General features: G+C 51.3%; 1 protein-coding gene across 3 annotated transcripts in view; it reads left to right on the top strand.

Moving 5' to 3' along the window:
* Window positions 1-16,808, top strand: part of Prkag2 (protein kinase AMP-activated non-catalytic subunit gamma 2) — a 243,123-nt gene that overhangs the window by 83,360 nt on the left and 142,955 nt on the right. For 2 of the 3 annotated variants that reach the window (XM_021161710.2, XM_021161709.2), the window contains exon 3: window positions 614-893. In XM_021161710.2, the coding sequence (XP_021017369.1) occupies window positions 614-893 (280 nt within the window). Of the gene's footprint in view, window positions 1-613; window positions 920-16,808 lie in introns of those variants that run through there. The other variant, XM_021161711.2, reaches the window with a different exon arrangement.

Raw genomic sequence — 16,808 nt, 5'->3', positions numbered from 1 at the left:
GGAATGCCAGGGCCAAAAGAATGGGAATGGGTGGGTAGGGAAGTGGGGGGCACTATGGGGGACTTTTGGGATAGCATTGGAAATGTAATTGAGGAAAATATGTAATAAAAATATTAAAAATCAAAAAAACAAAAAACAAAAAAAACAAACAAAAAAAACCCTGCTGCCTCCTCACCCCAGCATCCTTACCAATGATCCCAAGTGTGCATTCTGGTTCATGGAGGTTCATTTTCCTCCTAGGGTAGGGAGTGTGCAGTGTCTGTGTGTCATCAGACTGGAAAAGGACACGTGGGGGACTTCAGGAACAACAGCTAGTATGGGAACAGTCAATGAATATAGGCAGGGCTGTCAAGAGAGACAGGAGTGGTGCTAGTCACCCTCTTCTCACCTTCACATGCCCTTGAGGCTCTGTTAGACAGCTCCAGGACCAGCCAGGTCGGGTGTCCATGGCTGACAATTGGAGCATTCCCTTGTCACCTCTGTGGAAGAGCTCAGGGTTGTTTCTCTGTCTGCTTGGTGAGCATAAGAAAGGACGATAACCACAGGTCTCCTCTAGTGGAGTTCAGAGTGCACGGCGCTTTGTGACCGCACCCAATTGTCTGTCTTTCTGCAGGTGGACAGTCCCTTCAGCTCAGGCAGCCCCTCCAGAGGACTCTTCTCCAGAGGCCCCCAGCCCCGGCCCTCCAGCCCTGTGTCTGCTCCCGTGAGGCCCAAGACGAGCCCTGGCTCTCCCAAAACTGTGTTCCCGTTCTCCTACCAGGAGTCCCCTCCACGCTCTCCACGCCGGATGAGCTTCAGTGGGATTTTCCGCTCCTCATCCAAAGAGTCTTCGCCCAACTCCAACCCGTCTACCTCTCCTGGGGGCATCCGGTTCTTCTCACGGTCCAGAAAAAGTAAGACTTTGATGCTATGGTTTCAGGTGGGTGCTGGGCTGTGAGTGACCTTCCCTACAGCCACTCAGTCAGGTGGCATCAGAGCCACAGGGTAGCTGCTGCCGACTTGGTGCTGAGCCGCGCCTTCATGTTCAGTGACATCCTTTTCCACCTGCTGCTCACTACCTGCACTAGTCCTCTGGGGTGGTGTGTCCCGTGGTGTGAACTCAGCAGCATGAAGGAAAGACAAATGTTCACTTCAATGCTCTGGGTGGTTCTGTACCCAAGGACAGTGGGCTGCCTGGTATGGCCCTGTCGCTGGATTTGAGATCCTGGCCTTTGAATCTGTTTTTGGAGGATCCTGGGTTCTTCTTTCTGGGGCTCTGGGCACCGGGAAACATGGGCGGAATAGATAGGAGGAGAAACATGAAGGAAGTGTGTGTGAGGGTTGGAGAACGCATCGCTCAGACTCATAAGGTACTTGTGGACTAAGGATGAATATTGTCACGTGAGCACGGTTGATCATAAGAAAGGCCAAGGACAGCTGTAAAGAAGGTGTGACTCAGTTTCTTTCCCAGTGCTGTGGTGAAGTATCCTGGCAGAAACAACTTAAGGGAGAAAGGGCTTGTTTGGCTAATAGTTGTATAGAGGCATCCGTCCAGGGAGGAAGGCCTGCAGGCAGGAGCATCCACATTCAGGAAGCAGAGAGTAAACAGCAAGTAGGGCCAGGCTTTTAAAAAGAAAAAAGATAGGCTCATTCACACACACACACACACACACACATACACACACACACCCAACACCTCCAGTGACCCACTTCCTCCAGTGAAGCTCTGCTACAGCTTTCCCAGACAGCCCCACAGCTGGGGATCCTGTGGTTAAACAGGAGCCTGAGAGGGCCATTCCACAGTTCAGCTACCACAGAATGCTTGCCTGGAGAGTGGAAAGGAACTTCCCACTGAAAGAGTAGCATTTGCATCTCTTTCTTGTCTTTCCAGATCCGCTTTGGAGACAGACACTTGAGCCTTTCCGAGCTATGCGTTATTACGAGGGTTCCCTCTTTACTCTTTGGTGTGCACAAATGGTCTGTGGGATATTGTCCCAGGCATGGCAGCTCTTCTGCTTTCCATCAACCTGTAATACATACACTATACTGTGACTGAGACACTATACCATGACTGAGGCATGGCTGCTGACACACTATACCGTGACTGAGGCATGGCTGCTGACACACTATACCGTGACTGAGGTATGGCTGCTGACACACTATACCGTGACTGAGGCATGGTGGCTGACACACTATACCGTGACTGAGGTATGGCTGCTGACACACTATACCGTGACTGAGGCATGGTGGCTGACACACTATACCATGACTGAGGCATGGCTGCTGACACACTATACCGAGACTGAGGAGGTGTGGCCAACAGTTTCCAGGGAAAAGCTGTGTAGCTACAAAGCCTAGTCCCAAGCAGGATGTTCAAGGCCTGCTGTTGAAGTGTTCAGGAGAACTTCTCCCAGCTGCTGGACCACATGCTAAGTCTCACGTACAGTTGTCCCTCACTGCTCCATAAGGTGCTAGTTCCTGGATCCACTATGGACACCAAACAGCCAAAGATGCCCAAATCCCTTATATAGAAATAATGTAACATTTGCATAAGCCTGTATAATCCATTCATATCCTTTCAAAAACATTTGTAATATATATTTTTTAATGTGTATGACTGTTTTGCCTGCATGTTAGTCAATATGCCATGCATATGAAGTGCCCGAGGAGGCCAGAAGGTCCCCCTGCGACTGGAGTCCCAGACAGTTGCCATCTGTCCTGTGGGTGCTAGGGATTGAAGTTAGATCCTCTGGAAGGGCAACTGGTACTCCTAATTCCTGAACCATCTCTCCAGCACCCTTCCATATACTTTAAATCATCTCTAGATTATTTATAAAACCTAGCATAATGTGCATGGTATATGAGTAGTTACACCTGTAAGTCTTGGAAAAAAGCTGGTAAGATGGCTCAGCAGGAAAAGACCCCGGGTACTTGCTATCAGCCTGACAACTGACACTGACAAATGTGGGAAGAGGGCTTCACAGTTGTCCTCCGACCTCACCGGCACCCTCCCCTCCCCCATTACACACACCTACACTAATTACAATAATTTCAGAAGGAGCCTGCGTACATTCTGTCTAGATGGTTGGCTGCATCTCTAGATGAAGAGGGCCAGATGTCCTTTCTCTGTGGCCCCTCTAAATGGAGGAGCAGCAGAGCAGACCTCAGCTGAGTGGCCTCATGCCTGGGTCACTCACTCGGCTGTATTTGCCTCCAGGGCTGCAGTGATAGAGTCCCACAGTCTGGGGATTATGTCCCCCTGAATGCAGTCCCAGAGCCAAAACAAAAGAGACGTGTGGTGGGCCTGGTCTCTCTGAGCAATCTAGAAAGGACTGACCGAAGGAACGTTTACTTTATCTGAGGCATTCCGAGTGCGTGCATGTGTGTGTGCGTGCGTGCGTGCGTGCGTGCGTGCGTGTGTTTTAATAGTTGTGGTCCCAAAGCTGGAGCCCAGAGCCTCATTTGTGCTCAGCAATGTCCCCCACTGAGCTCCATCCCCTACCCTGTTTGACTTTTTCATTTTGGGATAGGGTCTCAAAGCTGCCCTTGAACTCACTGTGTAGCTCTGACAGGCTTTCAGCCTGCAGTCCTCCTGACTCATCTTTCCGAGCAGCTGGGATTGGAGGTCTGTGCCACTAGGCCTAGCTTAAAAGATAAATGCTTGTTTTAAAATGAGCCTGGTGGTAGGTGTTGTCTGGAAGCAGGGAGAGAGGTTAGCGCAGGGACAGCTGAGGCTGGTGTTCAGGGTCAAAGCCAACCTCAGGGTGTTTGATGTGGTGGGTGGGGCTAGAAGAACACCAGGTGAATGAGCCACAGGAGAGGTGATGAGTCTCCTAGGTAGACCTAGGAGACCCAGGAAGAGTTAACACAAGTCATGCACGTGATGTGTACTCGGGGCACAACTGTGCGAACTTGGTGACTTGGGGTGTATACTCAGAGCAGGAATGTGTGAACTTGGTGCACTCAGGTGTGCATTCAGTGTAGGAGTGTACGTAGTCGGTACACTTGGGTGTGCACTCAGTGTAGGAGTGTACGTAGTTGGTGCACTCTGGTGTGCACTCTGTGTAGGAGTGTACTTGGTCGGTACACTCGGGTGTGCACTCGGTGTAGGAGTGTACGTAGTCGGTGCACTTGGGTGTGCACTCGGTGTAGGAGTGTACACAGTTGGTGCACTCGGGTGTGCACTCGGTGTAGGAGTGTACACAGTTGGTGCAGGAGCAGTTGCAATGAGGACAGGCGTGCATGCTCTGACCTGGGCTGACCTGCCCAGTGCCACATGAAGACTCCTATTATGAAGAACCAGGTCTCTCCCAATGCCAAACACTGACATGCGGGTCTGTGTTCCCTTAGAGACCTCCTCAGAGTCCCCACACCCTTTTTTAGGGTCCTAGGCAAGTCAGGCACATGGGAGGGCACCCTCAAACTTCACAGATGGGAAGTCCAAGTTGAAGACTGAGTAGCACAGAACCTCACCCTCCATCAACCTCTCCTGAGATGTGCAGCCCCAGGTGCTGGGACAGAGGCCGGCACCTCAGCTCCTTCTCGTGCATGCTCTGAGAAGCCTTGAGTGAGGTTCTCAGTCCAACTCCTATGTCTGACCCCTGCAGCCTGTACGGAGCCAAGCCCCAATGCAACTGTGTGAGCCCTGTAAACCTGGCTATCAGTTTGTGCCAAGTCAGCAAAACAGACAGCTGTAACAGCATGGGGCTGGGGCCACGTGCACCCCACAGGATGTGTCCAAAACTGGGTACCACAGCTCCCCACCACTGGAGGAGCTATTGGATGGGATCACAGACTGGTCACAGACCCCTCTTCTAGCTCTCTAGGCAGAAGGGCATAGTACCTCTTCCATTTTAGTCTTCTAGAAGGTACTACGACATTCAGGCTAGGTGGGCTTATGAAGGCTGCCTTTCCACATCTTCTTAGGCAGCTGTGGATTGGGCCTAGGAAGAGTTATGCAATGTCTCTGAGGTTCACAAAAAGATGAACTGGGTTGAACTGAGGGCACTTGGATTCTTGGGGAAGCCCCTGGGATGAGAGGAGACTTCGCAGATCAAGTCTTTCTCCAGAGCAGTTGCTGTTGTTGCCCTTGTGCCCCCATGTCCAGCTCGTGAGCTTTGCTACACCCATCAAGTACCAATGTGCGTGTCTGGAGCAAGAGCCCAGAAAAAGCTGACCTGGTGTGAGGCTGGCTCTGAGGGCAGACGATGGACCTACTTTCCCTGAGGCTCGGACACCCTTTCCTGGGTTACAGACAAATTATTGTTCCTCACTGCCCGAGAATTCATTCCCCTGTTCACGGGGCTTTCTGATGATGGTCCCATGGCACCCTGTGTCCATTGCAGGCATGTCAGGAGGGCGTTGTTCATTACCTGAGAGGGCGTTCCTGTCTGGTCTCTTTACCAAGAATAGCTGTGCGTCTGATCAGCTGCCCCACTTTTGTCTAGAGTGGACAGTAATCATGTAATGGCCCACTTTTCCTGTCTTTACTGCCTGCTCGTTGTCTTTGACCCACATTTGTACAAAAGGACCTTGGGGTGAGTCGTGCCTTATTTCTGAAGCTGGTTTTGGTTCCCACTCTTGTGCTGTCACCCTACTGTGGTTTTGTTTTGAAAGTGGGTCTTCCTGTGTTGCACAGGTTGTCCTCTAAACTGCTGTATAGCCCAGGGTTTCCTCAGCATAATCTTCATGCCCCTGCTTTCCACATGCTGGGATTATCGGCAAGCACCATTGCATGTCGCTTCATTTCTGGATTTTTAAACAAGGAAGACAGTTTATTGTGGGGGGGAGGCATATCTGGATTTTAGAAAGGACTCAGCTCAGCTCAGGATTCAGGATTCAGGAAGAAAAGGAATACCTCTAACTCCTAGGGACTTGACGGCAAGAATGGACAGCTTGTTTGCTTGTTTGTTTGTTTGTTTGATTGATTCAATCCAGAAAGCCCACTGTATCATATCCTTGATTCCCTCCATAGTATATCTGAGTACAAAGTGAGGATGGATGCCTAAGGCTAGGTGATGGACCGATGGGGACAGATACAAACCTGCAATAGCGAATGGGTGACCTTGGCACTTAGAGGATGCCATCAAGGTGCTGGCTGAAGCATGCACAGTCCATGTCAGCTGTGGAAAGATCTGTCCCAGGCCTGCGGCCGGCTTCTGAGACCTCGTACCTCAATCTCTGTGACAGTTTGGATCTGAGCTGTCCCCATAGGCTTGTGTTCTGAGCATTTGCTTCCTAGCAGGCACAGCAGCTTTGGGGGTGGTGGGGGGAGATCTTTGGGTTTAGCTGGGAGAAGTAGGTGTCCCGGCCTTTGACTATGATAGCCCAGCCCTGGGTCTAGGTGCCCTCTAGACTCATGCAAGGAGCCGCTACTACCTGCTCCTGTTCCACAAACTTGACCTCAGGCCTTCCCCACCATGGCTGACTGAAACCTTTGAAACCGTGAGCTGAAGTAAGAGGTCCCACCTACTTGTTGTTCTGCCCTGAGCTGCGGCCCAGCGACACACGGGTAACTAACACTCTGCTTCCATTGCGGTATAGCCCCTCTCCCCTGCAGACGCCTTCTCTTCTTAAAAGAACAGTGGTCACTTGAGGTGAAGGGCTGTCCTAGCTCAAGTGATGGCATCTGCAGTGACCTTATCTCCAAACAAGGCCACATCTGAGGTTCTGAGAAAGACATACATTTGGGTTCCAAATTTATCCACCCGACTGCCAGCCATAACCATGGCACCAGCTAGGCCTGGCGTTTCTGACCTTTGGCACTTGTTTTGTCTCCTTTGCACAGCTAAATCTGTCTCCTCCTACAGGGAAATGTCATCTTTGTTTCCTCTTTTTGTTGCTGTTATTTGTTTGGGGCTTTGCATGACCCGGAGAAGGAAGCACGTGACCCGGAAAAGGAAGCGCGTGCTTCTCTTGGAAGTAAATCCAGCCGGAGAGTCTGGGAGCCACTAAGGTTCACTCTGTGTGGCAGTCAGGGTGAGCACAGTTCAGGGGTCAGCCCTGTCCACTGTCTGCCTAGACATGTGGTCTTCAAGCATTCAGCTTCACACCTTTTTCTTCTGCATCCTGAGCTTCCTTTTCCAAGTCACGTGCCCCCTCCTCCAGGCCACGTGCCCCCTCCTCCAGGCCACGTGCCCCCTCCTCCAGGCCACGTGCCCCCTCCTCCAGGCCACGTGCCCCCTCCTCCAGGTCACGTGCCCCCTCCTCCAGGCCACGTGCCCCCCTCCTCCAGGCCACGTGCCCCCTCCTCCAGGCCACGTGCCCCCTCCTCCAGGCCACGTGCCCCCTCCTCCAGACCACGTGCCCCCTCCTCCAGACCACGTGCTCCCTTCTCTGTGTGCCCTGCTCTTGTGTCAGTTCTGAGACGTGCAGGCACTCTAGCTGCGTCTTGAAAATCAAACAGGGCACCTTCTAAGAGAAGCCAGTCTTGGCTGCCTGGGAACTTAGAATCCTTTGACATTCTGTCTGTCTGGACCATTACTTGAGCCAGGAGGAAGCAGGTTTCCCCAAGGCTGCCTTTCCAGTGTGGCCCAAGCTCCTCACGCTTGTCTGAGATCTTTCTCTCCTTCATTAGACTTTTCATTTCTGCCTGTGAGACCAAACCATGAACATGTGGAGCCAGAGGCCAAATTCATTTGTTTCTCTGTTTGTTTGTTTTTGAGACTGGGTTTCTCACTCAACCTAGAGTTGGCCAATTTGGCTAGGCCGGCTGGCCATAGGCTTCTCAGTAATCCTCCTGCCTCTGTCTCTGCAGCTGGAATCACAGCCACTGCACCTGCCTTCTTTCTTTCTTCATATTCAGGACCTCAAGGCTGTGTGAAGAGCACTTTACTAAGAGGCCCCTTTTAAATCAGACAAGGTCGTCTCATGTGCAGACTGCTGAATGAGTTTTCTTCAGTCTCACCTTCCAACCCTTGGGCTCTCCTAAGCTCGCAGCCGCCATTGTTGTCTCTGAAACTTCTATAGACAAATCTTCCAGATATTTGCTTCTCTGACCTGCCCCTTCCCCACCCACCCCTGCTAGGAAACTGGATTTCCAAAGCATTTTTCATTGCTGTAAAAGAAGCTGGCAGGACAGGCTTTGGACTTCTACTCTGCCACCCTCTACCTTGTTGCCCAGGTTGAGTTAGAGCCATGCTGATGTGGGTCATGTCTTTCTTGGTGGTCTGTTGTGTTCCTACTTAAACAGTATTGCCAAAAGAGGAGATGAAAATGAGTCTGAAATTTCTGTTTAATGGTTCCTGGCAGGACTCCGTAACCCTGTGGGCTGAGTCACCCACCACCATTAGGAATCATCTAGTGCAGCCACAGGGTGAGTGACCAGTGGGTCAGGACTCCAAGGGCACGGGAGGGCTCGGCAGAGGGGGGCCAACACGAACATCAAGTTATCCGGCTAAAGCAAGTGAGGAACTGGGCAAACTATATTATTTCAGGTAGTTTCATCCTGACAGCAACTGTTGAGGATTGACTTACACACACACACACCCCAACTCTAAATAATGTGATGACATTCCTCGGACCTCAAAACACAGCCTCATTTGGAAATAGGACTGCTGCAGATGTCAGTGGTTGTGATGACGTCACTAAGGTTACCCCTAATGCAGTGTGGCTGATACCAGTAAAGGACCGGTCCTGTGACACAGGAAGGACTCAGAGGCAGGAGGTGGGTCAGGAAGAACATGTCTGGCCTATTGAATTCAGCTAACAGGGGTATGAGGGAGGCAGGTGGCATTGAGTACTGGGTCCTGAGTCATGGGGCTTTCTTCTCACAGGCACAAAAGTGGCAACAAGTAGCAAGTGGGTAGATGCTTTTCATTGGTTTGGTAAAGTTCTGCTGGTTTGTGCAGTGTTAATTTGGGGGATATATCTTGTTTGACCTTGTGATTCTAACTGGTTCACTAGTCTTCCTGGAGCTGGCCCCTGGGGTCCCCTCTGAGCTGTTGAGAGAATCGCCTGTTTTGTCCTTAACATAGTAGTCATTTTCGCGCACGCCCCATTGGCCCAAGCTTCAGCCCTCAGCCCAGAAGACAACTGGCTTCCTCCAGGTCACAAGGAATGTGAGTTACAGTGCATGTGTTACAGTACCTCCTCTCAACACACACACACACTCACAGAGAGAAAGAGAGAGAGAGAGAGAGAGAGAGAGAGAGAGAGAGAGAGAGAGAGAGAGAGTTAATCTTCTCTGGAAACCCAAGAGACACCCAAGGTGTGCCTCCCCATCTCCTAGGTGTTGCTAAGCCCAGTCAAGTCAACAAAAGATAAACCATCACACAAGCTTGGTGGTGGCAGCAGGTTGCTCGTGAAGTAAGCGTGTGCCCAGCAAAGTCGGCCTCTCTCCCACAGCCCCTGGAATTTTCTCTTGGGAAGCAGTGAACTGCTTGTCCTGGCCTTCAAGCTGCTGACCTGAGTTAAGTAACGCCATGTCCTTGCTGGTGTCTCTTTTACAGGGCCCCAGAGGGCTACACATACTTTCCCTGTGCCCAGCCTGTGTGTGCTGCAGCATGGTACACACATCACTGCTATCAGGCTGCTAAGCTTTCTTACTGCATGAAACACAAGAGTCACTTCCAACACAGCACCTGAGCAGGGCCATGCTGCCCTCAGCCTCAGATGACATTCTTCTTGCCTTCTCTCCTCCTACCCTAGGCCCTTTGTTACCCGAAGTCCATCATGTGCACAGTATGTCCCTTAGCACAGGTGGTGACAGACCCTGACAGCCATGGATAGCTGTGCTCTTCCTCATATCTCGCCCGAGGTAGAGCCGACTTGACCCAGTCCATCTTTCACAGGCCAGAATCTGCTTCACAGTGAGGTCAGACGTTTCCTGGACATTTACGGAGTAGATGCCTTCTCAACAAAGCCTATGAGGGCATCTGCTGAACGGACATGGATTCCAGAACAAGGGACAAAGACTGGCATACAAAGTAGCTAAGCAGACAGTAAGCAAAATGATTCTGAGTGGCTTCATTCAGTCTGTCTGCTGACTTCAGTACTTTTATAAAAAGCGTCCTTACTGCTTTGAAGTCATGTGTTTCTGTAGACGCACCATCAGCATCAGCATGCATTCTCCTATCTTGCCCCAGGTGAGCTGGGGACAAGGTATGCTGTTCTCCCCAATGATGACCTTCCAAAGCCAGGGTCAGAGGGGCAGAGAGGAGCATGGGAACACAAGCTGTCCTTTCCTCCTTAGAAACGAAACACAGCAGTGCGAAATGGTCGCTGATGGGGAGGCTGTACTCTGTTCTCTCACACAAGACACTGGGGTGGGGCCATACAAGTATCCAGGCAGAGGTCAGGAGGCCTTAGTAAGTATATCAGCCAGCTGGGCAAAACTCATCAGCTAGACTTGTAGAGGGGAAGACATTAGGCCCAAGTCTCCTCTTACACACTTCCGGGTTCTCTGGGCTGCCCCTCCCACCTTAGTTTATCTCTTAAAAAGTTCACCTTTGAGTGTGTGTGTGTGTGTGTGTGTGTGTGACATGTCTGTGTGCATATTCATGTATGTGTGTCTATGTGACATGTGTGATGTATGTGTTGAGTGTATTACATGTGTATCTGAGTGTGAAAGTGATTTGTATGTGACATGTTTATGTGACATGTATGTATCTTTGACTTATGTGTGTACATGTGTGTGAGAATGACTTGTGTATGATGTGTTATTGTGACCTGTATGTATCTGTGACACATGTGTGTGCATGTGTACATATGTGTGTACATGCCTGTGTCTGTGTGTATACACACATATGGAGGCCAGAGGTAAACTTTAGATATCATTCTTCAGTTATTGTCCACCTCATCTTCTGAGATGGGTTCTCTTCATTGGCCTGGAGCTCCTACGTGGTGTTTCTGGTTGGCCATTGAGTCCCAGGGGTTCCCCATCTCCTCCCTCTGAGCTCTGAGATTGCAGTGCACCCTACATGTGGGTATCAAGCTCGAGTTCTCATGTGTGCACAGCAAGCTCATCCTGTCATCTGAGATGAGCTGAGATGTCTCATGCTACATTCAACCACTTGGGGCAGCCACTGCACCACCTAAGTCTTCAACACATTCAAGGAGCGATGCCTTTACTACTGGTCTCCTTTCCACCTTTGTTTTCTGGATCTTTTCTTACATTTGATTTCACTCACACAGTGTGGGGGTGTGTAAGATGAGAGAGCATAGCTGGGGTCCCGTTGTCCTGGGCATGTCCTATCAGTTGCTTACATTTTTCCTGGCTTCTTGGTACTGTGGCCACTAGGGGGTGCTACAGCCTCACATGCTGAACCTTGAGCAGGCGCTGCTGTGAGGAAAGAAGCAGGAACCTGCACATGTCTCGTCCTAGCAGAATCAGGAGGCCACAAGGAAGGTTCACACCTCTGGCACTGGGCAGGCCACAGCAAACAAGCTGGTCCCTGCCATCCTGGAGGCAGGTGGGACATACGTGCCCAAGGCATCACCATGCTGTGTCAAGTGCTGGGAAGAAAATCAGGGGAGTCAGGAGCAGCCTCTCTGATGGAAAGGAGTCAGAGAGGGCTCTGCTGGACAGCCCAAAGATGGAGTGCCAGGCAAGAGAATGCAGGGCATTTTTTTCCAGTCCTGAGGAAAAGAGCTAGCTAGCTAGCTACAGGTGAGGTCAGGAGGGTGGGGCCTCAATGGTGGAGCCCAGGGCTCTTTAAATGAATGGTTGGGGAAGCCAGAGGAAGGGTGTACCCTTTGCACAAGCTTGTGTGGCTGCTGCTCAGACTACAGCTGGGACTGAGGGCCATCTGAGAGCCACTGAAAGAGACCTGACATCAAGCCAATGGGCTCCAGCCTCCCTGGGGACGTCACTTCAGGCTTGTTTTCCTCTAGAAACCCTTGCTTAACTATGCTTGGCTTAAGCAGTCCTCCTGTGTGTGAGATGAACTCTCACCACAAATCCCTCGGCAGTAGGTTGCCTCCTGACTGGTTCCTCTCTTTGGAAGCCACGTGCTGGGCTTGACTCTTCTCTCAGCTCTTCCCATCTTACCCACTCTACCGCCACCATCCGGCCAGTCCCAGTTAGTGCATGGAGGGCCACCCACAGCAGAGGTGGCCTCAGGGCTGACAGTGGAGGCGTGTTGCCTTCTGTGCTCTGTTGGGCTGTGAGACCTAGAACTCAGCTCCTCTCGTTCCTTTCCCTTCTCCTGCAGATCAGAAACGTCCTGACTAAGGTTTAGACTAAGATGGACTTTACAGCTAACATGAAAACAAGTACCAGCTGATGATGCATGGTGTGGCTGTGGTACATGAGATGGAAACATTGGGTCTGCTCCTCCACCCACACTGAGCAATACATAGACTCTTGTCTTAATAGCTCACTGATGTTGCTGATGGAACTGGCCCCGCTGAGCTTTGGGGCCTTATCTTTGTCCCACTAGGGAAAAAAAGGAATAAAAAAAATCTCTGTCCTGGGTTCCACCTCTTCTGATTACACAAAGGCTGTTCCAGCCCTCAGATTACACACAGCCCTCGGCAAGACAGGTGGAAATCAAAAGGTGGAGAACATACCCGGGCCATTTGCATCCAAGGGATACTTGAAAACCTGCGAACAAGTCATGCAAATGAAGCCGGCAGCTTTCCTGCTGCGTTTGAATTCTTAATTGCTGTTTGCTGTAAGAGATACGTTGGAGAGCTTGGGAGGTGATTCAGTCAAGCATGCTGGGAGCCTGAGTTCAAGTCCCAGAACCAATGTAAAAAGTCTAGGTGGGTGTGGTAGCGGCCTGGGAGGAGAGGAGGCTGGGAGGAAACTGGAGGACCTCTAGGGCTTGCTGGCCAGCCAGCCTAAACTAATTAGTGAGAAACTGTCTCAAAAAGCAAGGTGGATGGAGCCTGAAGGACGGCTGAGATGATGGCCTCCAGATACCGCAGTGACACCCCTGTACACACATTCCCTCCCCCATCCCTGCCCCCACCCCCTCCGCCTTGTGAACACATGTGCAAGCGCGCATTCACACACACACACACACACACACACACACACACACACACACACACGAGATGTTGTCATCCAGCATAGAACACCCTTCTCATGACACAGGATTCCCTCTGGAATCTCTTCTGGGTCTATGATTTTAGCTTTATCAGATAAGACAGCTGATTTTTATGATCTGGGTAGAGAGAGTGATTGCAATCCGGAAAATACCCCCCAGATGGTCAGAGACGTGGAGATGAGTTTGAAAGGCCTGCCAGTTGAGTCTGGCTAGGGTGTGGCGGGTCGGCTAGATGGAGGGACTGGCAAGATGCACTCTGGCCAGAGATGGAGAAGCATCTTTTCCTGCTCAGTCTTGACCGAGGTACAGACCACCAAAGGAATCTCATTTCTGTGTGTTACAGTGCTCCAGATCTTCCAGGGAGACTAGGAGTCCTGAGTCGTCCTAAGTAGAGAGACTGGGCCTCCCCCCACCCGCTTGCTCTGAGTGTGGCTCTTTATCCGAGTGTGTGCCTTCACAGCCTTTGAAATTCAAATGAGCTTGCAGAGAAGTTTATTTAACTTAAGACTTCAGCCCCTTTCACACCGCTGAGGCATTGGAACCCAGACAGCCCTTCTTTTATAGCCCAGCAACTGGGAGTTTATTTTTCAAATAAAAGTCTGTTTTCCCATAAAACGGGGAAGGTTTTGTGCAGTGCAGGGAGGAGTGCACCACAGCTTTCAAGGCTTCAGTTTGGAGTCTGCAAGTCTACAATTTACACGCCAAGGGCTTTCCCGGGACTGAGGGGGGCCTGCCCCGGCTTGCCCTACAGAACAAACTCGGGGCAGTGGAGCAGCCTATGTGGACCAAAGGGCTACAGAGCAGGAACCAACGGGCTAGAGCTAAACTGGAGTGAGTTTGCTCCTCCAGCCCCAGGGTCTAGACTCACAGCTCTGCACCAGCTCCAGCACCTTCTCCTGAAGACACCTCTCTCATCCCCTGCCTCTCAGGGTCCTGCAGGGAAGTGGGACTTGTGTGCGCTGAAAACAGATGGGCTTAGTCCAGACTTAGACGGTTACACTCACGTGGTTCTGTGGCTGTGAGGTGAAGAGTGGAGATGGGACCACGGGAGCCTGAGAGTCGACCTAGAGATTAGAAACAAAGCCCCACCTACCTCCCTGCGTGGGAGAGAGAGAGAGAGAGAGAGAGAGAGAGAGAGAGAGAGAGAGAGAGAGAGAAAGAAAGAAAGAAAGACAGACAGACAGACAGACAAGACAATGTAGACCAGCCAAAGGTGCCCAGTGGAGGATGGAACCTGAACAATGGCTGCTCAAAAGGAATGGCAGCCATAGGAACTGTACCTAAGCCGGACATTTCCCAAGGCCTGACCTCTACAGCCCCACCGAGAAGGCCGGGCATCTCTCAGCGGGGTCCGTGACCCCTGGGAAATGGAAGAGCAAGGAGTAGGTAAGAGAACACACATGGTATAGAGGACATTGAGTGGCTGTGGGGCCATGTCACTGGGCCTTGGTGACAGATCCATTGGGTTCCTCCTGGCACTTGAGAGACAGGAGCCTCGCCCTACAGTCCAGTAGCAGCAGCACATTGGTAATGGACACTTGTACACCTTTCCCTGACAGGAGCCCTGGCATGCTTCCTTCCATGGCATGTGTTTGGTGTGTACCTGGGGCATCACTGTGGGTCTCTGATGGTGCATTTTTGCTGTTAGCTTTCAGAGGACTCCATGGGGCCTGGGCATTGGTTCAGACACTGGCGAGGCAGAGAGTGGGGATCACTAGCCTCTGTGAAGTATTGCCAGAGGAAGAACCTGTAGAGAGGAAGCTTGTGACAGGGTGACAGGAGGGCACCCTGTCACACTTCTTCCCTTGATGGGGAAGTCTTTGGGAGGAATGTGGTGCTTCTCCAAGAAACCAGCGAGCCGTGAACAGACACAGCTAACTGGGAGCAGGCCACCTCTCCTCCTGCAGCCCCTGTGGAATGCTTCTAGAAGGATCCTCCAGCAGCCACAAGGGTTGTTTCCTTGCTTCGTCAAGTATTAGACCCAGTGGCCCAATGCCAGTGTGCACTCAGGAAGAAGGGACAGTAAGACAAGCTGAGGCAGGGCTTAAACACAGCTAGAAATTGAATGAATGAGGGGAGGAGGCTGTATGTGCCACCTGGGAAAAGGCAGGTCTGCAGGTGGGCACACGGGACATGCACACAGGAAACATGCATGCACTGTTCACAGGGGCTTGGACCAACAACCTGAGCGTGTCTTCAGATGCCAGGATTCAAACTTAGCATGGATTTGCTCAATGCCCAACACTACAAGATTTACCCTGACTGGCTCGTTCCCCAGGCACAGCTCCCTCCTCGGAGGCCACAGCTCACCCAGCCTTGGCCTGCCGGCCTCACTGGGCCCTGTGCTCACTGGCTACAGCTGGAGCTTTCCAGATCCCGGCAGCTGGCAGGTCTGCAGCCTTCTGAAAAACGTGACTCATCCAGCCTGTCCACAAAGAAAAGGGAAGTATGTGTGGCATCTGGGTTTCCTGAAAAGTGCAGCCATCGCATGGCACAGCTATGTGGTCTGGCACCTAATGCAGTTCTAGAAGGGCGCCCTCTGGTGGCCAACATGCACCTGTCCTGAGAAGGAACTTCTGTCCCTGCCAACCCAGATGGGGCTGTGTGGGTGTTGGGAATGAATCATGAGAGTCTCCCAGTCCTACACAGCCTTCCTGAGGGACACTCCAGCTTCCAGTAACAGCTACTGCCAGTATGCATGACATCTTTGACCTAACCTCAGCCCACCCTCCCATTTTGAGGCAAGGTTGTTATGTAACCCTCCAACTCACTTCATAGCTGAGGATGGCCTTGAACTTCTGACCTTTCCACCTCCATCACCGGAGTACTGGACTTTGATGGTGCTGTACATGGTGCTGGGGGTTGAGGCTGGGCTTCATGCATGTTAGACACTCATGAGCTGTGCCCTAGCCTCTGTCAATTCCTTTTGTAAAGTAATATTCCATTCTGACAACTTCAAGCTCTCAAAAACTAATAATAATGGGGCAGAGAATGGTAGAGGAAGACCCCTGACATCCACTTCTGGTTTCCTCATGTGCACATGTGTGCACATGTACCCCCACACGAAAACACACATGGGCACACACACCCACTGCATGCACACTCACTGTTAATCTAAAGCGCTCTTTTGTGCTCTTCACTCAATTCACAATGCTAACATCTCTCCCAGTTTGCTTAGCTCTGACATCTGTCCATCTATCTGTCTGTCTCCTGCCACCCCACCTCTGCGTGTGCAGTGCTTGTCTGTATAGACTCCCAGTGACTGAGAGTAACTTACAGATTCAACATCCCCTAACTCAGAGGTTCTCCACCTCTGTAATGCTGTGACCCTTTAATACAGTCCCTCATGCTGTGGTGACCTCCAGCCATGAAATTATTTTTGTTGCTACTTCATAGATGTAATTGTGCTACAGTTATGAATCATAACATAAATATCTGGTATGCAGGATATCTGATCTATGACCCCAAACCGGTCAGAAGCCACAGGTTGCAAACCCTGCCTAACCCCTGCTGGCTTTGTGAAAACAAGGTGGATCCGCCATAGTAACTATCAAGTCCAGGAAACTAATGTCAACAAAGAGTGATTCGCTCCACTTCAGACTCTGTTTGCATTCAGCAAGTTGTCTTAATGGCATCCTTTTTGGAAGCACCCCAGACATGACCCAGTCTGTGGCCCCGTCTCTTCTGTCCCTCAGCTTCACGCAGCCCCTCTGCATGCCTCATCTTCCATTACCTCAGCTCTTGCGTCCAGGGTGCAGGCCAGCTATTGTGTGGCTGCCCTTACCCTGGGTGTGCTCAGCACTTCCTCATGAGGAGACGCAGGGCTAGCTGTTGGCA

The sequence above is a fragment of the Mus caroli genome, chromosome 5 (assembly GCF_900094665.2).
Source record: "Mus caroli chromosome 5, CAROLI_EIJ_v1.1, whole genome shotgun sequence".
NCBI lineage: Eukaryota > Metazoa > Chordata > Mammalia > Rodentia > Muridae > Mus > Mus caroli.
This window is presented reverse-complemented; position numbering and strand designations above follow the sequence as displayed.